This window comes from Pocillopora damicornis, chromosome 11 (assembly GCF_964200805.1).
Source record: "Pocillopora damicornis chromosome 11, jaPocDami1.2, whole genome shotgun sequence".
Taxonomy (NCBI): domain Eukaryota; kingdom Metazoa; phylum Cnidaria; class Anthozoa; order Scleractinia; family Pocilloporidae; genus Pocillopora; species Pocillopora damicornis.
The window spans coordinates 10,129,814-10,155,709 of NC_142680.1; the positions used below are offsets into that span (position 1 = coordinate 10,129,814).

The 25,896-nt window shown below is 37.4% G+C and overlaps 1 protein-coding gene across 3 annotated transcripts; it reads left to right on the plus strand.

Annotated features, from left to right (window-relative positions):
• Positions 1–2,479: 2,479 nt before the first annotated feature.
• On the plus strand, positions 2,480–11,028 carry LOC149037427 (galactose-3-O-sulfotransferase 2-like). 3 transcript variants are annotated; one of them, XM_089188560.1, is made up of 4 exons: positions 3,385–3,566; positions 7,525–7,593; positions 8,159–8,258; positions 9,828–11,028. In XM_089188560.1, exons 1-4 carry the CDS (start codon positions 3,540–3,542, stop codon positions 10,931–10,933), a joined length of 1,302 nt encoding a protein of 433 aa, XP_089044686.1. In that variant the 5' UTR covers positions 3,385–3,539; the 3' UTR covers positions 10,934–11,028. The 3 variants fall into 3 exon arrangements, with proteins under 3 accessions (XP_089044687.1, XP_089044688.1, XP_089044686.1); XM_089188561.1 differs by lacking the exons at positions 3,385–3,566; positions 7,525–7,593 and adding an exon at positions 2,480–2,785; XM_089188562.1 differs by lacking the exon at positions 7,525–7,593 and having other exon boundaries at positions 3,335–3,566.
• The last annotated feature ends 14,868 nt before the right edge of the window (positions 11,029–25,896 follow it).

Sequence of the window (25,896 nt, forward strand, 5' to 3'; positions counted from 1 at the left end):
TAACTTACATAAACGACCCGTTGTCATTTAGCGTCGGGGGGGGCGGGGGTAGGAGGAGGGGGGAAAGGAGAGGAGGGGAGAAGGAAGGGGAGGAAGGGAAGAGGGGGGAGGAGTTTGGTTGTTTCAGGATAAATTTTATCTGATCCCCCTGCCTTTCTTGGCAGCAGTCAATTTACTAAACTACCCCACTTTAACCTCTGATGGTAACGACTGACCCGCCTCTATTTCCCCTTCCCCCAGTTAGCATTCTTGCCAATCAATTGTGAAGTAACCAAGTCTCAAACCTCTCTTTACCCAATCTGGGAGATACGTTCAACCTTTTAACTCCTGCAATTTTAATGCCTTGAGTATTCTTGTTACCTGTTTGCTGGATACTGTATGGATGGTACAGGGAGAACTTACTTGTAAATCACTTCTGAGAGCTAATAAAAATAAAATTCAAGTAATAATTTGTGTATGACTCTATGAGTCCTTGCACTCTTACCTTGTACTTGTATTTGTTCAAGCGTTGGTAGTGAAGAAAATAATCGCAGCTGAATCGCTGTTGTGATTAGTAACACAACTGAGAGGAAGATGATAAACATCTGTTTACAAAACAAAAAGATAAACATACCATCTCATATCAACCACTGTGTATCTCTTGGATTCCATGATCATAAAAGTTTTTTATTGTGATGCAAAATATCTCATGTTCACAGATGTGCCAAAATCATCCAACATTCATCAGCTGTTCCTTGGTACACAACTTACACATGTGTAACAAAAATTACATTGTTACCTACACTTAAAGAACTTTGTTAGTTATGAAAATAAGTTACTTCCCTAATCTACATTACCAGTTGCCTTTGTTAGAGAACTTTGGAACAGTCAAGCTCAGTTGCCTCAAACACTGTCAGAGACTTTCAGTTCACATTATTTTTAGTAGAAATTTCATGCCTTAGACAAACAAATTAAACACCTAGTTAATCGTTCTTGCGATACAACGAATACATCGGACAGACCAAACGTCAGTTTGGTACACGTTTGAAAGAGCATCAAAAAGCGACTTTCCTTTCCAAAAAGGAAACTTCAGCTTTATCGGAGCACACATGCCTAACTAACCGTATAATTGGGTGGGATAATTCTAAAATTATCACCACCAATCGGCGTTTTCATTATCGCCTTTGTTTTCTGTCAGAAAGAAGGCAGCTAATTAGTGATCATATAAAAGGACCTCTTGTTGCAGCGTTTAGATCACCCCTGATGAAGGCACTAGACAGGAGTGTCCAAACGTTGGGTCTATGAACTGTAACTTCTTCGGTTACATTCATTTAATCTGTAAACCAGAGTAGCATCAAGCCATGTCTGATTGTCCACCTGGTTGGCGTGTGAACTTTAATATAAAGGAGTTTCTACTTGGCACTCATCTTTGAATGTACTTTTCATCGGTTGATCGCTCGTGTGTAAAGTTATTTCTTTTGTGGACTGTTTTGCCTAATATAACATTTCTAAAGATAGGTTTTGTTGTGGTTCAGTGAGAAAACGAGAACAGCGTGAGAAAGAAATTTGTTGGCGCCGTGAAGTTAAAAGAAGGGATGACAGTTGACATCTTGACTGGTACAAACAAGGGTCGAGTGGCCATTTATAGAGCTACGATTTTGAACGTTTGTGATGAGTAAAAATTGCGATATTCGTTACGTAATCAAAATTTTTCAAAGAATAGATATAGAGGCTTGAAGGTAAAATTTCCACACAGCCCCATACTACATTATGCATTCAGTTCCTGGATAGAGAAAACATTGACAGAAACAAGACATTGCCATACTATTGTAAAACAAATTTGCTTTCCCAATGGGGCTGTGCGGGAACCTTATCCGGCTTGAATTAAGCTTACATAACGCTCGGCGCAACTGAAACTAGAATAAATCTGAGAATCGAATCGGTCACTTGCATGCTGCAGTTTCTTAAGCTTGTGCTTTACAATGAAATAAATTTATCAGTAAGGTTTCAAGATTACTTTAGTCACGTTTAGGAACATTCAAGATTCATAATACAAACGGTGATTAAACAAACCTTATTACATAGAGAAGCCCTCCTAGCTAAAAACAAAATACTGTATTCAGCCCCTTTTTAGTAAAATCTTTGGGAGACATGTACTAACTCCAATATAAAAGTCATTCAATATAGCAGAGAATTCCCAATCCCAGTGCAATTTGTTAAATTGAGATTCCAATGAATGTCCTTTTCCTTATAGCTATCTAAGGCCTTGGCTGAGCTTTTAATATATATTTATTGTGGGCCAAAACAAAAAGTCCCGGCACTACAAACTTTACTCACGGCAAAACAAAATTAACTCACAGCAAAACAAAATTAAGTCACGGCAAAACAAAATTAACTCACGGCAAAACAAAGAAAACGAGTTGGTCAGCGGTTGGTCAGCGGTTCTTATTTGCATCCGAAAGGGTATGTCGCGTAACAGTAACACACTGAATATAAGAGATCCTCTCAGCTAAGAACACCACTGAACTAGTTGTTGAAATTAGACCTGAAAAAAATTTTTCAGGCCCGCACGGGGAAAAAAGTAGCACTAGTTCAGTAGTACTAGTTCAGTAGTGTTCTTAGCTGCAAGGATCTCTTATGTTTATTTCTTTACCGCAGTGAAAATATATGAATTTCATATATCTAAAATCATTAGTAACACACTGCTCGCTCGAAAAACCGCCATTTTTCGAGCTCACGATGTTTTGCTCCGCCCGTGGTTCTGTAGTAGATGAAGATGCAAACTTATGTAAAAGCTGTGGTAGAGGTACGTTTCTTAATTTAAAGTATTCGTATTTGCATTTCTTTTAGTTCTAAATAACGATAGGCGTGAGAAGACACTGCTAAAAATTAGCTGATTAGCACGTGTCTGGAATAAGATTATGCATATGGCCTGTGTGTAAAAAGAAAACATTCATTATGTATAGGCCTTGATGAAATAAGGATTTTTCAATAGCTGGAAAATAATGTACGCCTGTAAACAGTTAGAGAGCACGAGATTAAAGGCCAAAACATTCCAGATTATTTCCGAAATGATTTATCTTGAGTTTTATTGATTTTAAATAGACTTAAGGAAATAATACTGTTTAAAGTAAAGTTTCCTGAATTCTCTGAATACTAGAGGTGTAAGCTACATTATTTTGCTTCATTGCCTTTTTTTCCACCTTTTGACCACTGGGTACTATTGCGCAATTTTTCCATTTTGTGGCGGAGGAAAAAAAAGGCGACAAAAAAACAAAGGACTGGGCTACCACAGGTATCCCGACAGAAAAAAAAAAGGGAAGGCGTTTTATGTTGACCAATCACAGAGCGAAGTAATGTAAATACTGTAATTCTACCCACTCCATTTTTTACGACTTTTCCATTGCTTTTCACCGAAGTTTGTCGAGTCACGAACGTGTACGTTGAGCGTGGAAGGCGCTCGGGTATTTTCTTTCTGGGAATTATCAGTGCTTCAGATTTATACCAGTTGAAAGAACCTTTTCTTAGGGCTTTCTGAAAGCCCTGAAACTTCTGGCAGAATGACTCCGAGAAAGCGGATGTGGATGGTAAGTTTTTTTGCAAAGTTTAGCTCAAAATAGATAATACAAGGTAGCCATGTACGTTCTTGATTGGACTTGATGCCCAGAGAAGGTTCTTTCAAATCTCTTGAAAGTATCAGATAATCGGTTGAAAATTTTAAGCGATCCTAGAAATGATATCGGTTTTCTAGTTGATATATCTGAACGTGTGCGTGCGCGAAAATTGTGATGTTCTTAACACTTCGAAAATTGAGTTAATTGTGGCTCGTGTCACGTTAAAAATAACTGCTGAATTTCCCAAGAAACATCGTGCAAATCGATTTAGGGTAATCGTTGTGAGCTTAAAAATGGCAAGCTATTGATTTGATACTATTAAAGAAGAGTTCTCCGCCTGTGCCCACCATTAGTCGGTGGATAATGTGATCGATAATTCAGAGTGAATGCTGTCAGCCATGCGTATATTTCTAAAGTTCCCACAAAAGACCACATTTAAACATAATGTGAGCAATAACCGGCTGGTAACGAATGTCATGCGAATCTAAAGTTATTTTGATTTGTTGGTGGACGAACTTTCTGAGCTTGTGCATTAGTACTTAGACATCTTTAGTTCGAAAGTATCCGTGGAAAGAAGGCCCAAATTTGGATCAAAGTGCGAAAGCTACATGAATTTCGGAATCGCTTCAAATTCTCATCAAACAAGTGATGGTTTCAGGAATTTTGAAAGAACCTTTCTGTGAAAATTAAATTTATGGCTGCATGGCGTTAAGGTTCCTCTAGGACCGCACCCGTTTGCAGTCGTTTGCATGCGTTTGCAATGTGTTAGTTAGAACCTTCATCTATCCAACTCATCAAAGATTCAACCCATCGCTAACATAGGTTTTGTGAACTTGTCACGAGATCGAAAATGTTTTTTTTCGTTTACTAAGATCCAAAATTCTTACTACAATAATAATTTGATTGCGATTCTTCAAGAAGAATCAAGCTTCTCGCGACGAAACTAGTAGAGAATTCTGGTAAGAATGCTTTCCATCTGAATATCTTGAGACGAATCTCTATTTCAGAAACTCTTGCTACATGGTCGGGAATTTTTTCCTCAAGAACGAGAATTCTTTATATCAGGCAATGAAGTATTATAGTTATCCTGGAAAGAATGTTTAATTGAAAATATTATGCAGGGAATTCATGAGAGAAGAAGCAGAAACCTTGTCGAGGATTCTTATAACTGGACTTTTATTAGGTAACCTTTCACCGCCAGTAGCTTTGATCTATACGCCTAAAGAGCTGATGCAGTTTTTTCAGCCTTGCTACCTTACACCAGTGGAGTATAGACATACATGAATGATTCACTAGGAAGACGAAACGGCGATAATTTTCATCCACATTTCCGTTGAAAATTTGCATCACGATTAGAAACGTAAGTGTTTAAATATGCAGTTAACAGCCAGCTGAATACATTTTCCTTGTTAAGGAACAAACAGTTCTGCTGAGCAACGTTATAGGTAGCTTTGGACATAAATGCAGCTCATGGAAAATTCATTCGGCCTTCAAAGTATCAGTGATAGACTTTCATCGCATATTGGCAATTTCGATTACTTGGACAATAAAAACCTGTTTGTCGTACCTTTGTTTTGCGCTGCGAAGTTAGGCGTGCAAATTCTTTAAATTTAATGCCAATTTGTGGTGCGAGATAAGAATGTAATTAAAAACCTCCGAAGAATATTCCCAAACGTTTGCCTTTCTTATTCCGCTCGGTGTTTTACTTCAGTATTAACCTGAGATAAATCGTTGGGTATCATGGTCAACTTAACCTACGCTGGGCTTCTTGTTGGCTGACAAGGGATGCTTAAGAAATTTTGTTTTGCTGTGACGTGTTTTTATTCATTGGAAAAATGGCGTAGTCTTCCTTAATTTGAAACAAATTAAGAGCAAGTAAAATTCTCAAGTTCGTTTTAAGTTTAATCTTTAAGAGAAACTAGGAATATCCACAAATTTCAATCGAAGAACGGAGTCTACATTTTACCCCTGTTCTGCGGTCTTCGTCTGAATTTTACGCTCGGTCTGCGGTTTGCAGTCTGTGTCTTACGCTGACAGGATTTGGTACAATTCATTTAGAACTTCAAAGTTAATTTATTAGGAGTCCAAGAGATTGATCTGCCTAAGCAGAGACCTGCTCTTTAAATGGCTAAACTCTGTATCTGACTTTTTAATGCTATGGGTGCAAATGTTTACACTTAACGACATTCATAATGCACACAGAAATTCTCTTCGATTAGCCTGAATCGCTCGAGAAGATGTCATGTCACATCGACGGGAAATTAATCAAGCAAACCCAACAGCCGTTGGTATCAATAATGGCGATCTTTAAATGCTGATATCTTGGATCACCTAACCCCAAAAGCTCAGGAGCTATTATTTAAAGCCAAAAACTTTAAGAACAGGTAAAGCTATGCTTATTGCTGGGCAAAGAACCAAGCCATCTACCTATGGAAAACTGAAAACTGGGAATTTTAAGCAAAAATTTGAGGCTACTTATATAAAATAAATACTAAAAATTAAAAAAATCCCAGCTAAAATTCAAGTATTCAATAAAATTTATCTACAAGCCTAATTGAGGTTTAGGTGTAAAATATTTTGATTGTATTATTAATATTATGATGGAATTTGATTTATTTTTCTTTTCTTAAAAACATCATATGAATTAATTTTTGGATAAAACTCTTGTGTGTAAACATTCAAATGTAAGCGATCAAGCAGCACTTTCATTTTTTACTCTGTTTTTGTTGATTCTACACATTGAAATTCAAAGATTTCTTCTCAAATTTTGACCTAGCACTCTTGGGAGTGAAGGGGTTAATTACAGTTAAATAGAATTGATATTTTGATTAAAATCTTGTTGTAACTGTTACAATAAATTAGAATGAAGTTATCTTTAGCTGCAGACTTAGCTGCTGATCGTCTTTTTTTCCTGGGCTCACAGCTTTCCCTGTTGGCCTTGAATGAGGTTGTTTACAAGAAGCTTGACTATTTTATATCTGGATTCCATGACATCTGAATTTGAAAAAATATACATATACATATATATAAATATATATATTAAAAGCTCAGCCAAGGCCTAGATAGCTATAAGGAAAAGGACATTCATTGGAATCTCAATTTAACCAATTGCACTGGGATTGGGAAATCTCTGCTATATTGAATTACTTTTATATTGGAGTTAGTACATCTCTCCCATAGATTTTACTAAAAAAGGGCTGAATACAGTATTTTGTTTTTAGCTAGGAGGGCTTCTTTATGTAACAAGGTTTGTTTAATCACTGTTTGTATTATGAATCTTGAATGTTCCCAAAATGTGACTAAAGTAATCTTGAAACCTTACTGATAAATTTATTTCTTTGTAAAGCACAACCTTAAGAAACTGCAGCATGCAAGTGACCGATTCGATTCTCAGATTTATTTTATTTTTTTATTAACGAATATCGCAATTTTTACTCATCACAAACGTTCAAAATCGTAGCTTTATAAATGGCCACTCGACACTTGTTTGTACCAGTCAAGATGTCAACTGTCGTCCCTTCTTTTAACTTCACGGCGCCAACGAATTTCTTTTCATTTACAACACTCACGCTGTTCTCGTTTTCTCACTGAACCACAACAAAACCTATCTTTAGAAATGTTATATTAGGCAAAACAGTCCACAAAAGAAATAACTTTACACACGAGCGATCAACCGATGAAAAGTACATTCAAAGATGAGTGCCAAGTAGAGGCTCCTTTATATTAAAGTTCACACGCCAACCAGGTGGACAATCAGACATGGCTTGATGCTACTCTGGTTTACAGATTAAATGAATGTAACCGAAGAAGTTACAGTTCATAGACCCAACGTTTGGACACTCCTGTCTAGTGCCTTCATCAGGGGTGATCTAAACGCTGCAACAAGAGGTCCTTTTATATGATCACTAATTCGCTGCCTTTTTTCTGACAGAAAACAAAGGCGATGGTGATAACGCCGATTGGTGGTGATAATTTTAGAATTATCCCACCCAATTATACGGTTAGTTAGGCATGTGTGCTCCGATAAAGTTGAAGTTTCCTTTTTGCAAAAGAAAACCGCTTTTTATGCTCTTTCAAACGTGTACCAAACTGACGTTTGGTCTGTCCGATGTATTCGTTGTATCGAAAGCAGAGCAAAAAAACTTAAAAATAAAACAGCAACAACAATCATGAAAAAAGAACGATTAACTAGGTGTTTAATTTGTTTGTCTAAGGCATGAAATTTCTATTAAAAATCATGTGAACTGAAAGTCTCTGACAGTGTTTGAGGCAACTGAGCTTGACTGTTCCAAGGTTTTCTAACAAAGGCAACTAGTAATGTAGATTAGGGAAGTAACTTATTTTCATAACTAACAAAGTTCTTTAAGTGTAGGTAACAATGTAATTATTGTTACACATGTGTTAGTTGTGTACCAAGGAACAGCTGATGAATGTTGGATGATTTTGGCACATCTGTGAACATGAGATATTTTGCATCACAATAAAAACTTTTATGATCATGGAATCCAAGAGATACACAGTGGTTGATATGAGATGGTATGTTTTTCTTTTTGTTTTGTAAACAGATGTTTATCATCTTCCTCTCAGTTGTGTTACTAATCACAACAGCGATTCAGTTGCGATTATTTCCTTCACTGCCAACGCTTAAACAAATGCAAGTACAAGGTAAGAGTGCTAGGACTCATAGAGCCATACACAAATTATTACTTGAATTTTATTGATAAACCCAAATGTCTATAATATTTTTTTACTATGGCGATGTTGTCCAAAGTTTTTGGTAAGCTTTGAAAATTGAATGTCATTGTGCAGGCTGAATAAAGAATTTGGGAGTTTCACGTACACTTTACGATTAACCCTTTAACATTTTATTTCAGATTGCTAATTCTCCCCTCTAGCTGGTGCACATTTTAATTAGTTCTAAGAATTTGGTTTTAGATCAAGATTAAAACTTCTAACTGATAAGTTTGAGTATTGTTATTACCTGCTTGCTGGATAATGTGTGGATATTATGAGGACAAGTGACTTGTCAATGTGCTTTAATGGCCTTTGGCTGCTGCTATTTGTTACTAACATGGTCAAAGACACAAAGTTAGTCATTCTTTTAGTCGACAAAATGCCCACCAGAGTAGCTCCTAACTGTTTAACCCTTAGCTCTCAGAAGTGATTTACAAGTAAGTTCTCCCTGTACTTTCCATACAGTATCCAGCAAACAGGTAACAAGAATACTCAAGGCCTTAAAATTTCAGGAGTTAAAAGGTTGAACTTATCTCCCAGATTGGGTAAAAAAATGTTTGAGACTTGTTTACTTCACAGTTGATTGGCAAGAATGCGAAGCAAGAATTAAAATGATGGCATCTGTGAACAAATGTTTGGCACAAATGAGGCCATTCATCCAAACGTCGAGTAACTCTTTGGAGTCGCAAAATGCGGCCAGTACCATCACTACATGTATACTTTTTATTGGCGAAGATACAATTACCCAATCAGTCTGGACCATACTTCTTCTCTCACCTTAAATGGACTAGTGTCCCTTCCAGAGAAACCAGCAGCACTCTTAGTCACTTAAACTGAGAAACAAGTCTTTATCTATTGCCTGGGGGAGGGAGAAATAGAGGCGGGTCAGTCGTTGCCATCAGAGGTTAAAGTGGGGTAGTATAGTAAATTGACTGCTGCCAAGAAAGGCAGGGGGATCAGATAAAATTTATCCTGACATAACCAAACTCCTCCCCCCTCTTCCCTTCCTCCCCTTCCTCCCCTTCCTCCCCTTCCTCCCCTTCCTCCCCTTCCTCCCCTTCCTCCCCTTCCTCCCCTTCCTCCCCTTCCTCCCCTTCCTCCCTTCCTTTTCCCCCTTTCCCCCCTTCCTCCCTTCCTTTTCCCCCTTTCCCCCCTTCCTCCTACCCCTGCCCCTCCCCCCCCGGCGCTAAATGACGACGGGTCGTTTATGCAAGTTACTAGTTGAACTAAATTCCAAGCTCGTAAGATACAACACAATACCAAGATAAATACATATATTTATTAGAAGTTTGGTGTGTCGTATCGCCCGCAGGGCGAGTCAAAATTATCTATTGTCCAACTGCCCTATTTCATGCGCATTTCATAAAAAGTGGGAAAATATCTGTACTTGATTCGCGCGTTATTTGCATTCTACGTAGTACAGTTGGATAATACAGTAATTAGTGATACTTACACCTACCAAAACTTCTAACAAGACAATTTTTTTTCTTTTTTTTTCAGAACAATCAAGGACAGAAGCAGCCACCAATTGTTCCTCGGAACACTACGTTCTTTTTCTCAAAACACACAAAGCAGGTTCAAGCACAATTTCGAACATTTTCTTTCGTTATGGCGACTCTCGAAATCTTTCCTTTGTTCTTGGCTCGGACACTCTGATTGGATGGCCGACGCGATTCCGCATTGGACAAGCTCTCGCTTTCGATGGAACGCGACCAAATTTTCTTTGCAGTCACACAAGATTCAATAAGAAAGCCATGAACTATTTGTTTCCAAAAGACGCCAGCAAATATGTGACAATCGTCAGAAACCCGGTCGAACAGTTTGAGTCGATTTTTAACTACATGCAAATCGGAACTGTGCTCGGTTTTGGGACAGATCCATCTGAATCATTGAAAGCCTTTCTAAAGAATGGAACAGGATTTAATATGCTCAGAAAAAGCGGAAGTTCTGTTTTAGCCAGAAATCCGCAAATGTTTGATCTGGGTTTGGATTTCAAGTTTTATCAGGATGCCAAAGCCATTAAAGAGTACGTTGAATTCTTGGAAGAAGAGTTTGATTTGGTTTTAATCGCAGACTATTTTGACGAATCTGTGGTTCTTATGAAGAGATTACTATGCTGGGAATTGGACGATGTACTTTTTGTAAAAACAAACGAACGGCTTGGCAAGGACAAAGCTACTGAAATATCAGATGGTACGAAAGAGAACATCAAACGGTGGAACAAAGCCGACGTGTTGCTGTACGAACACTTTAACCAAACTCTTTGGCAAAGAATCGAAAGGGAAGGAAAAGACTTTTACGACGATCTTACGAACTTTCGTCGAATGAAACAGGAACTTAAAAGTAAATGTTTTGAAGACAAGCCAAGTAAGCAGTTAATGTATGGCAACAAGTATGCGAAAGGTTTCACTTTAAGGCCGGATTTGTCTTCTGATCTAAAACAAAAATGTGAAAGAATGACAAGAACTGAAAATGACTATCTGGCATATTTAAGGAAGAAACGAGTAGCAAAATTAGTCGGTATTCATAGCGCAACACCAAATGAGGATGATGAAGAAAAAGTTAGTTGGGACGCGGCCAGCGATTATAAATATGTTCCTGTCTAAAGTAGCCAATTACATGAGACTTTCAACGCAAGTTACATATTTCGCATATTTCGCAGTCAAATTAAATTGTCTCTATGGATATTTAGAAAACCCGAGAACGCATAAGGAGTGTTTGTGTGGGTCGGATGTCTAAATATTCACATTTACTAATAGTAAATGTCCTACATTATTCATCCTAACAGTCACGTACAATCATGCGTAACAAATGCAATATTTAATCACACATAACAAAAGAAACACTGCGGAGACACAAACCTGAGAACATAAAAAAATAATTTATTTACTGAAAACAACACAAGAGGAAAAATCACAGTCATCAAGGCGGGAAGAAATTGCAAATTGTACAAAATATCTTGTTTAGAGGGAGAACTTCTTTTAAGAGGCTGTCTCTCTTATTTCCACCCGGTCAATTTTGGGTCAAAAATAATTTTTCCTGAAACTCTGTCAACAGAAAGACTTTACCTAGGAAAGAACTAAATTAGATTTGGTTTGATTCGAAATAATTTTCTGACTGCATTAGGGGCCATAATTATTTTCCAGTCCGTAGGGACCGTCGCAACGTCTCGAAAATTGAAAAATAGGCATATTTTGTAACATTGTAAAATATTTGATTCGCATAGTTAAGCCACAGAATTTATATCAGATTGTTTAAAAACCTTTCTGGTTTGCCAAGAAAGTTAGAATTTGGAGAGAAAAATTTTGGACGAAAAGAATAAATGCTTTTACCTAGAGTTTGATATCATATAATTAATAAATCAATTTCAAATATCCTGAACTTGCTTCTCTCGGTTCCGCGTCGATTTTATCCACAGAACAACAACCTGTCAATAGCCGGAGAAATCGGCTACCAACGTGTTAAAAACTTGACACATGCTTCGTATGAACAGATGTTATAAGTGTTGCTTTCGGTAAATTTTCAATCGATTTCATCAAAACATTTCACTGACTACTAGATATTATAATATAATACACTATAACAACGCCGTCAGAACTTGATATCGGAAGTAAAGGTAGTTTGTATCTGTAGAGCATATATATAAAATATTACATTACATTACAAATATTACATTGGGATACAAAACAAAACCATACGGCACAACCTACGGCACAAGCTATCAGCGGTCTTCTCTTTTGTGCGGACCCTTGTGAGAACAGTATAACATCGAACTGGACCTAAATTTAAGCGATTATTTCTTCACTTCAGAAGCCTAAAACCTTCATTTCTCCCTCAGCCTCCAGACATGGAGAGTTTATATTCTGATTTTGGAAAAAAATTCAGCTCTGCAGCGATGTTAAATGGGTGATTCACCGCGAAATGTGGCCAATTCCGACATTTGTTTTGATACCACGAATCACGATGGATGCCGCCTACTTTTCGAAGGCAATACCTAGCTATTTGTTGAAGTTATCATGGATTTCACCAATTTGGTTATTAGCAAAATGCTGAAGTGAGCCATGAAGCCGGGCTGCAAAGCGGGTAAGCTGTATTTATGACGAAATCTGCTCCAGTGGTTCGATTTTGGTGTAGGCGAAAAAATCGCGAATGCTCGTACATGTGCTGATTCAAACGGTCATAACTTTTGAAAAATCGAAAACGTACAGGGGTTTTTGCATATTTTTACCTATAAAGGTCTAAACTTAACGGCTGTGTAGGATAGAATCGTCAACCAGGTCCCAAATCCCAAAACTTAACGTCTAAATCAAGGTTATTTACGGCCATCGGCCGATGGCGATTTCTAGTGGTCAGAATATGCTAAAATTCGCCTTTTCAAATATATTGAGAGGGCAAATTCTAACTTTCTTGGAAAACTAGAAAGGTTTTTAAGCAATCTGATATAAATTCTGTGGCTTAACTATGCGAATCAAATATTTTATAATGTTACAAAATATGCCTATTTTTCAATTTTCGAGACGTTGCGACGGTCCCCACGGACTGGAAAATAATTATGGCCCCTAATGCAGTCAGAAAATTATTTCGAATCAAACCAAATCAAATTTAGTCCTTTCCTAGGTAAAGTCTTTCTGTTGACAGAGTTTCAGGAAAAATTATTTTTGACGCAAAATTGACCGGGCGGAAATAAGAGAGACAGCCTCTTAAAATTTGTAGTTTCACTCCGTGATGCGTAAAACCAGTGGTATAAAGCATCATGAAAACCTAAGCAGGCAGGAATTATAGATATAATTTTTTCAATTTGAAAAGAGAAACATATATGGAAATTTGCAAGTGCTGCCGCAAAGACATGCAACGCCTTGTCCGGCACAAGGCACCTATGAATGCATGTACAAATATATATATGGAAGTGAAGTGCGTTGACAAAGTAAAATTTAGAAATTAGACGTAATTAGTTGGTAGGGGAATTGATTGTTCTGGAGATATCTGTCCGTCATCCTCTGATGTTTTTGCCGTGTGGCAAAGTTTATTCCTTTTCTCATTGAAAAACCACGGTTTTTACTTAAAATGTTTGTCGATGACAGGTTTTCGTTACAAAGTAAACAAAAATTTACCAATCGTAACATCCAAGATTCCGCCGGCTTTTACACAAAACTTTATTCTAGTTGATCTTTAAAAGGGGTCAGGAAATGGAGGCTTTTCAAAGAGTCAGTCGACCGGGAATCCCAAGGAACTTAAGCAGCGCCTTTGCGTGCGTTCTTGACCTCCTGATTCTGTGTTTAAAGCTGCCTGCAAGGCCGTTATGGCCCTAATTGGAATAATTATCATAAATCGAGGTATCCAACAAGAAAAAGGGGTTGGTTTGTAACCATAAGCTCCTCAAGCATAATTTCTATATATATCTTAAAATACTCCAGATCACTTGGTAGACTCTCAATCTTTGAGCCCAATATTTCAAAGAGTTTTTCTTTGACTTTATCTTGGTTTTCCTTTCAAATGTTCATGGGCTGATCGGTAACATGTGGAGAAAATCGCTTGCCAGGGTCGAGGATTTGCCTTCAGTTTTACAACCGTTAACAATAACTTATTTCCAGGTCTCTCCCAGTTCTCTCAAGCATCTGGAGAAATGATACTAGAAACACGGAGGTGTTTTAGTGTGTTTTTCATTTGTGAGTAAAAATTACAATAATAATCGGTATTCGTGTTAAAAAATGTCCCAAATTAGCCTCAAATGTTGCTTATGTTATATCATATAGGCATTTCACTCTAACCCTATCCCAGCAGACCTAATCCTCCGTCAAAATGTGAGTAACGTTAATCTTAAAAGTTGCTTTTGTATTTTCAACATGTCATTGATATTCATACTGCCACTATTAAACTGTGTTAAGTACTATATATGGGCTCAAATGGGCTTCCATGACATATTCAGTTCCCTTTTTTCATGCATTAGACTAGACCCCGTGAGCAAGGTAACTGGGATACCTGGATGGTAATGGATCCTTGGGATCAAGTGTAGTGACACTACGGGTGTCGGACTGGTATACCAAATCACGTTGAACTGAGTTTCTAGGGGCTTCGTTATTAGCTTGAACTTGTGATATAATCTTATCTTTGTCTGCAGGATCCAGTGTTTTATACCATTTTGCTCTGCCAGACAAAAGTTTTTCTTTTTCCTCAGGATTCAATGACTTATACCAATCTGCTCTTTTTTTGTTTTTGTGCAGAATTGAGCGAGTTAAACCATTCTGCTCTCTTTTGTTTTTGTGCAGTATCCAGTGATTTATACCAAATTGCTCTGCTAGACAAAAGAGTTTGTTTTTCTGCAGAACCAAGTGATTTATACCATTCTGCTGATTGGACAAAAGCTTTTCTTTTCCTTCGGGACCCAGTGATTTATACCATTCAGCTCTGTTAGATAAAAGCGTTTTTTCTTCTGCAAGATCCAGTGACTTCTACCAATATATTGCTTTATCAGACAAAACTTTTTTTTTCTTGGCAGGTTCCATTTGTGCATAGCTTTCTTTTTTCCTTTTTGCATGTAGTAAGGCATTATCAATATCTGCATCATATATTTGAAGTGTCCTTGGGAAATTGTTGATAGTCAGTGGATGGGTATTGCCATTGAGTTTTTCTTTGTAAAACTTGTTTGTATGGTCAGTGATTCTACCTAGAGTCTGTGAATTCCAATACCCACAATATTTGATCATGGAAAAACAAATGCTATAAAAAGATGTGGCACAACAGCTTAACAAGGAATGGTTACAATTTCTGCATCTGCATGATTTGCTTTAAGGGGAAAAGCTGACAACTGTTGATCAGAAATATATGTCATATCACATTGTTTTTCATTAATATGTACATTGGATCTTGATAAAGACCTTGAAAATAGTTTATCAGCTCATTTAAGGTGTTAACTTCTAACAGTACACAAGTTCCTTGAGGATGGGACATCCATATGAATCTCTACCATGAGAATCAAATATCTTAAACTTCCCATCACCATTATAGTAAAAACTTATTGTAGTACTAAGGATTGTTAAAAGAAAGGAATTATAATTTTATCCTAGCAAGGCCTGCATAGCATTAGCAAATGACATACAATAATTGAAATCTTGTACTTCAGAAGTACCATGTATAGTAACAGTATAGCTTGCATGAACTATATTGAAGCTGATATTTAATATTAAACACTATTATCATTTCAGGTACTTCTGTAAACAGTAAATAGGATTGCCTGGATAGACTAGATAGACCAGAATGTAATTCATTACCAATGTTCATGATATTAACCAAGTCCACTAACCATTCCTCTTGTTATATATGAGGGAGGCAAGTGACATGGCTACAAACTATGTACCAGCATTTAACCCAAACATTGCCACATTGTCTTAACTGTAAGGAGCTTGCATTATTTTAGTAGAATTAATAACAGGACCAGGGTTTGTTTCTATATCCCCAGACAGATTGGGCTTAAAATGATTTACCCTGTGATTCAGATTTTTATAAACATTTGGTACTGAATTAGACCTCCATGCATTCGACTGCTTTGGCTTTGGACTTTTTATCACATGGGAATATTGGTTTTGTATTTTCAGTATGCTGTATTTGTTAGACTTTGGATATTTTCTCCTGACTGCAGAAAAGGGATATCTCGTTGTTCCTTTATTCTCACATCTGATTCCATGTGCGTATATTTTTTCACGAGCTTTATTTGTAAAAAGATGCATTCGAGAAGCCTTCGGTATGCTTTTTCTGATGTAGGTTCGAAGTAAACGTCTTACTTTCCTGGATTTCTTCAAAATACGTGTAATTCTTTTCTTTGGTATTCTGCTGGGCTCGTGATCACGAACACGAATACCATGCGTACGAGGGCTATTAAAATAGACAAGACCTACAGCTAAAGACTGTATTTATTGAAAATGCTTCATCATTGCTATTATTAAGCTAATTATCATATACAATAACAGATAAATGAGCAGCTTTCTTAAATACGTTACATTCATCAAAGCTATTCACAGCAGCTTTTGCTGAAGACATCAACAACTTTACATAGAAATTAGCCCACAAGACAATTGCGTAAACAATAGATAACATAATAACAATATACACAAAAAACACAGGATTTTGGATCATGTATTTATTAAAAAAGAATATCCATATAACTACAATGAAAACAAATACAAGATTCACCTTTCTGATCGTGAAATTAATATCATTCCTACTGTTATCGTAGCTACGTTCCTTGGCATCAAGTGAATCCTACATGGCGTCTTTCTTCACATAAATATATGTATTTATCTTGGTATTGTGTTGTATCTTACGAGCTTGGAATTTAGTTCAACTAGTAACTTACATAAACGACCCGTCGTCATTTAGCGCCGGGGGGGGGGAGGGGCAGGGGGTAGGAGGAAGGGGGGAAAGGGGGAAAAGGAAGGGAGGAAGGGGGGAAAGGGGGAAAAGGAGGGGAGGAAGGGGAGGAAGGGAAGAGGGGGGAGGAGTTTGGTTGTGTCAGGATAAATTTTATCTGATCCCCCTGCCTTTCTTGGCAGCAGTCGATTTACTATACTACCCCACTTTAACCTCTGATGATAACGACTGACCCGCCTCTATTCCCCCCTCCCCCAGGCAATAGATAAAGACTTGTTTCTCAGTTTAAGTGACTAAGAGTGCTGCTGGTTCCTCTAGAAGGGACACTAGTCCATTTAAGGTGAGAGAAGAAGTATGGTCCAGCCAGATTGGGTAATTGTATCTCCGCCAATAAAAAGTATACATGTAGTGATGGTACTGGCCGCATTTTGAGACTCCAAAGAGTTACCCGACGTTTGGATAAATGGCCTCAAATGTGCCAAACATTTGTTCACAGATGCCATCATTTTAATTCTTGCTTAGAATTCTTGCCAATCAACTGTGAAGTAACCGAGTCTCAAACCCCTTTTTACCCAATCTGGGAGATAAGTTCAACCTTTTAACTCCTACAATTTTAACGCCTTGAAGTAAAGTAAAGTAAAGTAAAAGTTTATTCACATAGGGTAGCCCATTCAGCTCTAAGGCTGGTATCCATAGGGGCCCTGTTTCTTAAAAATAATTTACATCAAAATTCTCAATTATATATATACATGACCAGAATTTTAAAACTACATTAACAGCCTAAGACTAAAAAGCCAAAACACAATTAAGACCTAAAATAGTAGAGAAAATATCAAAGTTAAGATAAAAAGAAATGTCTTACTCGGCGGCAGAACGTTTTAATGTTTTCACTCTTCACAATGTTTAGAGGGAGTTTATTAAAAGTTTCTGCGCCAGTAAGAAAAAAGGTCCTTTTCCCAAAATTTTGTTTTACTTTTGGTAGGGATAGCCTCATACTTTGCCTTGTGGAATAATGGTGAACATTCGAAAATCTGGTAAAATATGATGAAAAGTAACTAGGAATTAATGAGTGAAGACAGAGAAAAACGAGTTTAGCCTTGTGGTAATAGCGTCTACTGGAAAGAGTCGGCCATTGCAGCTGCTCTATTGCTTCAGATGAGCGAGAGCAACGTGTAATAATCCGTGCAGATCTATTTTGTAAGCGCTGTAGTCGATCTATATCTTGCTGTAGGAGGTTACTCCAGGCAATGTCACAGTAATCAAATAAGGGAAGAATTAAAGCATTATGAACAAGTGTTGCTGCCTCTTTTGTGACGAAACTTCTAATACGGCCCAGAATACTAACTCTTGACGCCACCTTTTTACACACATAGTCCGCGTGAGCCTTCCAAGTCATAAAATTGTTGAACACCACGTCTAGGTATTTAAAAGTAGTTTCGCAAGATATAGACTTTCCAAGAAGATTAAGATTTAAAATAAAATCGCGCTCTTTATGCCTTCGAGATGTAAATAGTACACACTTAGTTTTTGAAACATTGAGAACAAGATTGTTGTCTTCTAGCCATTCAGATAGACACTGAAGATCTTGGTTAATGTAAAAAGTTAAATTGTCTACTGTTGGGCCAGCAAGATATAAAACTGTGTCGTCACCGTACATATTTACAGAAAAGTGTTTGACACAACGTGGTAAATCATTAATGTAGACAATGAATAACAGGGGTCCGAGGATGGACCCTTGCGACACTCCAGAAGTGTTGGTCCCGATATTTTCTCTACGTTATGAATGAAAGGACAAGTTTTGCATCGTGAGCGAGCGCATCTAAAAGTTCCAGATTAGTCATTGGTTTGAAATGAACTCCTGACGAAAAAGTTGCCTATGTTTTTGTCACGTTTGAATAAAATGAGTGGGGGTTGCGAAAAGATAGTGCCAGTCTCTGAATCGTTTTGGAGTCATTTAAAATTTTTAAGAATGATAGATTTAACTGCGTGGTTGTGAGGGTGAAATGTAAGAGTAAATGTAATGCGGTCAGTGTTTTCCTTCTCGGCCGTTTGTAGTGCTGCTTGTCGATCGATTTGTTGAGCACGGTGGTAGCCCGCTTGAACGACAGAAACAGGATAGCCACGTTTATCGAAAAACTGGCACGTTGCCTCTGATTTTTCGGAAAAATTAGAGTCGTCACTACATAAACGACAAAGTCTGAGAAACTGTGAAAAAGGTATGGAGTTCTTGGCGTGTGATGGATGTGAAGATGAATACAACAAGTAACTATGTGAATCTGTAGGTTTGTAGTAAACACTAGTACATAAGCCGTTGCCTTCAATTGAAATTTTGATGTCTAGAAAAGCCAAAGAAGTGTCGGAAATTTCCCAGGTATATTTAAGAGCCGTATGAAAGGAATTGACGGCGGTTATAAATTGAGTGAGCTCCTCTTTGGTAGAGGAGGTAGCGCCGATGCAATCGTCAATGTAGCGGCCGTAGAGTTCAGGTTTTGGGCCTTGGTATTGGCTAAAAAATTGATGTTCGATAAAACCTACAAAAAGATTGGCGTAGCTGGGTCCCATTTTAGTACCCATGGCCACACCATTAGTTTGTTTGTAGTAGTTACCACCGAATGAAAAGCAATTGAGTGTGAGTACTAATTCGGCCAGACGGAGTAGTGTTTCAGAGCTAGGTTCCTTAAAAGTGCGTTGATCGATAAAAATGTTTGAGGGCCCGGAGACCTTCGTCATTGGGAATGACAGTGTAAAGAGATGTTATATCCATGGTGAAAATAAGTTTGTTTTGGTCGAGGAAACTAAAGTCACGAAAATTTCAAGTGCGTGTTGGCTGTCCTTAATGTAAGACGGCAAAGTTTTGAAGATAGGTGCTATAATTTTGTCTAAATAGCTGGAAATAAGTTCGGTGGGACAACTGCAGGCAGAAACGATGGGTCGACCTGGGTTGTTAGGTTTGTGGATTTTAGGTAAAAAGTAAATACATGAAGTTCTAGGAGTGGTAATGCTGAGATTTTTAGCAGTGGCCGGCAATTCTTGTTTAGCTATAAGATCGTTAATCGTATTTTTGACAATGTTTTGGTTAATTAAAGTGAGATCTTTGTCGACTTTAGCATAAAAGGAGGTGTCAGAAAGTTGCCGCAAAGCTTCTTTTTGGTAGAGGTCGGCCCGCCAAATAACAACTGCACCACCTTTGTCGGCCGCCTTAATGACAATGTCTTTGCGTTTTTTTAGACTTTTTAGTGCCGACCACTCTTCCGATGAAAGATTGGAAACTTTGGTGTAACGATTGAATTTAAGTTTGTTGATATCATGGCGACATTTTTTGAGGAAAAAATGTAAAGATGAGAACTGGCCCTCTGGGGGAGTCCATATAGACTTTCAAATCTGGAGTGTTTGGAAAGTATCTTTGTTCGAGGTGTTAGAATCATCCTCTTTGTCATGAAAAAAGGCTTTCAACTGAACGCGGCGAAGGAATTTTTCAACGTCTTGCTTAACTGAAAGTTCGTCGGTTTTTTGTGATATGGGAACAAAATTTAAGCCCTCGCTAAGAACCGATTTTTCTGAATCGGAAAGTAGTAAATTTTCTGGAATGGTAACTACAGTTTTGAGGTTTTCAGGCGATGAGTCGTTAGTAACTTGAGGGCCGACAAGTTGGTCTAGTTTTTGGGCCTTAATTTGGTGCAAATGCTTAAAAAGTTTAGAATTGGCATCCTGAATTTTGGCACGAATGGATTGTGCAAAAAAACAGCTGGACAGATTTTTGAAAGTTCAGAGCGGCAATGTAGAATTTGTTCGCTGGGTTTGTTACGTTTTTGCCACATAGCTCTGATTGTGATTCTCATAATATTACGTGAAAAAGAATTTTGGGCGCACTGAATATGGTGACGATATTGATTCGAATGAAAAAAAGATGTGTGGAAATTGGAGCGAAAACCCTTAGGAATAACTTTAGAATGAAGGCAACGGCCGATGAAATGGATGTGACTACAAAACCTAGTTTTGGCGAAAATGAGAACGGCTAAACGGAATGCTAGATCTTTACCAATAGGGGGGGAAAGGAAAAAGGTAACTTACGATTTCCTGGCGTATCTCCTTGGTAAGTCTCTTCAAGCTTGGCATGGTCCGTTGCTGTGAGATCTGTGGATATAAAAATTTCAATGCAAGAGTTAGTGGTCGCAGCAAATAAATGACAAATGAATAAAGGGGAAAGTTTTCTAAAGAAACTGTGGTGCTGCGTCGGTGGGAGAGTATAGCTGGTAATTTAGTGTTAACAACTGGATTGAAAACGTAAATTAGCCACCGTAAAGGGTAAAAAAGCTGTCGTTTCGAGCGTTAGCCCTTCGTCAGAGCGGTTAGAGGAATTGTGGGTTGTGTGGGGGTTTACATGCAGAAAGTGGAGCTACGCCATTGGTGGGAATGTGGTGACGAGAAAACAGGAATATCGGGTTGATCATTTTCAAATTCTTGAATAACCTTGTAATCGAGGTTCGAGGAAACGTAAATGAGAACACCACTCTTCGTACAAGTAAGTAGCCGGTAAGCTAGATTTCACTGTCGCTGATTGATGAATCCAGCCAAGTTTCGTTCAGGGACAGAACGTGCGGTCGGTGGGTCTCGCAAAAACCCCGCATCTCATCGATCTTGTCGACAAGAGTTCGCACATTCAAATGACAAATTCTTAAGCCTTTGACCGTACTCAGCTTGAAATTTCTATTCTGAGAAATTGATTCAGGACCAGGGTTTCGCTCAACATTACCACTCGACAAGAGTAGCGATAAGCCAATAGCTAATAGGCCAAAGCAGAGGTGGTGTGCTTTGAGAGTTTGACTTTATGGTTGCCCGCCATGTTGACTGCTCGAGCTGCAAACTTTGAGTATTCTAGTTACCTGTTTGCTGGATATTGTATGAATAGTACAGGGAGAACTTACTTGTAAATCACTTCTGAGAGCTAAGGGTTAAACAGTTAGGAGCTACTCTAGTGGGCATTTTGTCGACTAAAAGAATGACTCACTTTGTGTCTCTGACCATGTTAGTTACAAATAGCAGCAGCCAAAGGCCATTAAAGCACATTGACATGTCACTTGTCCCCATAATATCCCCACATTACCCAGCAAGCAGGTAATGAGAATACTCAAACTTATTGGGTAGAAGTTTTTATCTTGATCTTAAAACCAAATTCTTAGAACTAATTAAAATGTGCACCAGCCAGAGGGGAGAATTAGCAATCTGAAATAAAATGTTAAAGGGTTAATCTTAAAGTGTATGTAAAACTCTTATATTCGTTCAACATTCAATTTTCAAACCTTAGCAAAAACTTTGAACAACATCACCATAATAAAAAAATATCATCGAAATTTGGGTTTATCAATAAAATTCAAGTAATAATTTGTGTATGGCTCTATGAGTCCTAGCACTCTTACCTTGTACTTGTATTTGTTCAAGCGTTGGTAGTGAAGGAAATAATCGCAGCTGAATCGCTGTTGTGATTAGTAACACAACTGAGAGGAAGATGATAAACATCTGTTTACAAAACAAAAAGAAAAACATACCATCTCATATCAACCACTGTGTATCTCTTGGATTCCATGATCATAAAAGTTTTTATTGTGATGCAAAACATCTCATGTTCATAGATGTGCCAAAATCATCCAACATTCATCAGCTGTTCCTTGGTACACAACTTACACATGTGTAACAAAAATTACATTGTTACCTACACTTAAAGAACTTTGTTAGTTATGAAAATAAGTTACTTCCCTAATCTACATTACTAGTTGCCTTTGTTAGAAAACCTTGGAACAGTCAAGCTCAGTTGCCTCAAACACTGTCAGAGACTTTCAGTTCCCATTATTTTTAGTAGAAATTTCATGCCTTAGACAAACAAATTAAACACCTAGTTAATCTTTCTTTTTTCATGATTTTTTTTGCTGTTTTATTTTTCAGTTTTTTTGCTCTGCTTTCGATACAACGAATACATCGGACAGACCAAACGTCAGTTTGGTACACGTTTGAAAGAGCATAAAAAAGCGGTTTTCTTTTGCAAAAAGGAAAATTCAGCTTTATCGGAGCGCACATGCCTAACTAACCGTATAATTGGGTGGGATAATTCTAAAATTATCACCACTAATCGGCGTTACCACCAGCGCCTTTGTTTTCTGTCAGAAAAAAGGCAGCTAATTAGTGATCATATAAAAGGACCTCTTGTTGCAGCGTTTAGATCACCCCTGATGAGGGCACTAGACAGGAGTGTCGAAACGTTGGGTCTATGAATTGTAACTTCTTCGGTTACATTCATTAAATCTGTAAACTAGAGTAGCATCAAGCCATGTCTGATTGTCCACCTGGTTGCCGTGTGAACTTTAATATAAAGGAGACTCTATTTGGCACTCATCTTTGAATGTACTTTTCATCGGTTGATCGCTCGTGTGTAAAGTTATTTCTTTTCTCAACTGTTTTGCCTAATATAACATTTCTAAAGATAGGTTTTGTTGTGGTTCAGTGAGAAAACGAGAACAGCGTGAGTGTTGTAAATGAAGAGAAATTCGTTGGCGCCGTGAAGTTAAAAGAAGGGACGACAGTTGACATCTTGACTGGTACAAACAAGGGTCGAATCGCCATTTATAAAGCTACGATTTTGAAAGTTTGTGGTGAGTAAAAATTGCGATATTCGTTACGTAATCAAAATTTTTTCAAAGAATAGATATAACGGCTTGAAGGTAAAGTTTCCACACAGCCCCATACTGCATTATGCATACAGTTCTTGGATAGAGAAAACATTGACAGAAACAAGACATTACCATACTATTGTAAAACGAAGTTGTTTTCCCAACAGGGCTCTGCGGAAACTTTATCCGGCTTGAATTATGCTTACATAACACTCGGCGCAACTGAAACTAGAATAATTGTGAGAATCGAATCGGTCACTTGCATGCAGCAAATTCATAATAAAAACAGTGATTAAACAAACCTTATTACATAAAGAAGCCCTCCTTGCTAAAAACAAAATACTGTATTCAGCCCTTTTTTGGTAAAATCTATGGGAGAGATGTACTAACTCCAATATAAAAGTCATTCAATATGGCAGAGATATCCCAATCCCAGTGCAATTTGTTAAATTAAGATTCCAATGAATGTCCTTTTCCTTATAGCTATCTAAGGCCTTGGCTGAGCTTTTAATATATATTTATATATATGTATATGTATATTTTTTTAAATTCAGATGTCATGGAATCCAGATACAAAATAGTCAAGCTTCTTGTAGACAACATCATTCAAGGCCAACAGGGAAAGCTGTGAGCCCAGGAAAAAAAGACAATCAGCAGCTAAGTCTACAGCTTAAGATAACTTCATTCTAATTTATTGTAACAGTTACAGCAATATTTTAAATAAAAAATCAATTCTATTTAACTGTAATTAACCCCTTTACTCCCAAGAGTGCTAGGTCAAAATTTGAGAAGAAATCTTTTAATTTCAATGTGCAGAATCAACAAAAACAAAGAGTAAAACATGACAGTGCTGCTTGACCGCTTACATTTGAATGTTTACACACAAGAGTCTTATCCAAATGAGTTACAACCACATAAAATCAAGTCAAAGCCTGTCTCTGGTAGTGAAAGGGTTAAATACAATTTGTATCATCATCCAAAATGAAATGATTCATTTTAAGACTATTTTTAGACAGATAGTATTTATTGCAATAAATATAATTTAAGATGTTGTATTTTATGGAAAAGAATCAGCAGATTTTATTCAAAATTTGTGTCAAACCAAATTTAATGACTGATTAGGACTATTTTACATGAATAGCTGTAATTGAGGATTAATTCATATGAAGTTTTCAAGAAAAGAAAAATAAATCAAATTCTATCATATTAATAATACAATCAAAAACATTTTACACGTAAACCTTAATTAAGTTTGTAAATAAATTTCATCGAATACTTGAATTTTAGCTGGGATTTTTTAATTTTTAGTATTTATTTTATATTAGGAGCCTCAAAGTTTTGCTTAAAATTCCCAGTAATTCTCAAACATTCCTAGAAATTCCTGAAAATTCCTGGACATTCCTAGAAATTCCTCGGATTTACAGCTTTTCAGGGAAAGTCATTGGTGCTCTGAGTTATAATTCTTAGGAATTCCAAGTCCTGTTGGCTATAAACTTGGAATTTCTGGGAATTTTTAGGTTTTTAGGACCAGAGTTGTTAAAATTGGGAATTCCCAGTCCGACTTTACTGCGAAAATTCACACCTCTTATTCCTATTGAGAAAAATAATGAGTGAGATCTGGAGCGTCACAATCTAGATCGATACCTGAATTTACATTAAGACTAAATAGGTCAGCCTCACGAAAGTTTGTGAGTCTGTCAACAAAAACATTAGAAAGGAATGAAAGAACTTATCTTTGTGACAAGTATTGTATTGCATTCTTCCTGTGCCATACTATGCAGTACAATGAGGTTCTTCACCCTGATAGGCCGGCTGTTTTCAGTTTTCCAGAGGCAGATGGCTTGGGTCTTTGCCCAGCAATAAGCATAGCTTCACCTATTCTTAAAGATTTTGGCTTTAAATAATAGCGCCTGAGCTTTTGGGGTTAGGTGATCCACGATATCAGCATTTGAAAGATCACCATTATTAATACCAACGGCTGTTGGGTTTGCTTGATTAATTTCCCGTCGATGTGACATGACATCTTCTCGAGCGATTCTTCGTACAAATTTGCAAGTTATTGGTTTCAGGCTAATCGAAGATGAATTTCGGCTGGGCACTCTGTGTGCAGTATGAATGTCGTTAAGTGTAAACATTAGCACCCATAGCATTAAAAAGTCAGATACAGAGTTTAGCCATTTAAAGAGCAGGTCGGACTCCCAATAACTTAATTTTGAAGTTCTAAATGAATTGTACCAAACCTGGTCAGCGTAAGACTCAGACTGCAGACCGCAGACCGAGGGTAAAATTCAGACGAAGACTGCAGAACAGGGGTAAAATGTAGACTCCGTTCTTCGGTTGAAATTTATGGATATTCCTAGTTTATCTTAAAGATTAAACTTAAAACCAACTTGAGACTTTTACTTGCTCTTAATTTGTTTCAAATTAAGACTACGCCATTTTTCCAATGAATAAAAACACGTCACAGCAAAACAAAATTTCTTAAGCAGCCTTGTCAGCCACGTAGGTTAAGTTGACCATGATACCCAACGATTTATCTCAGG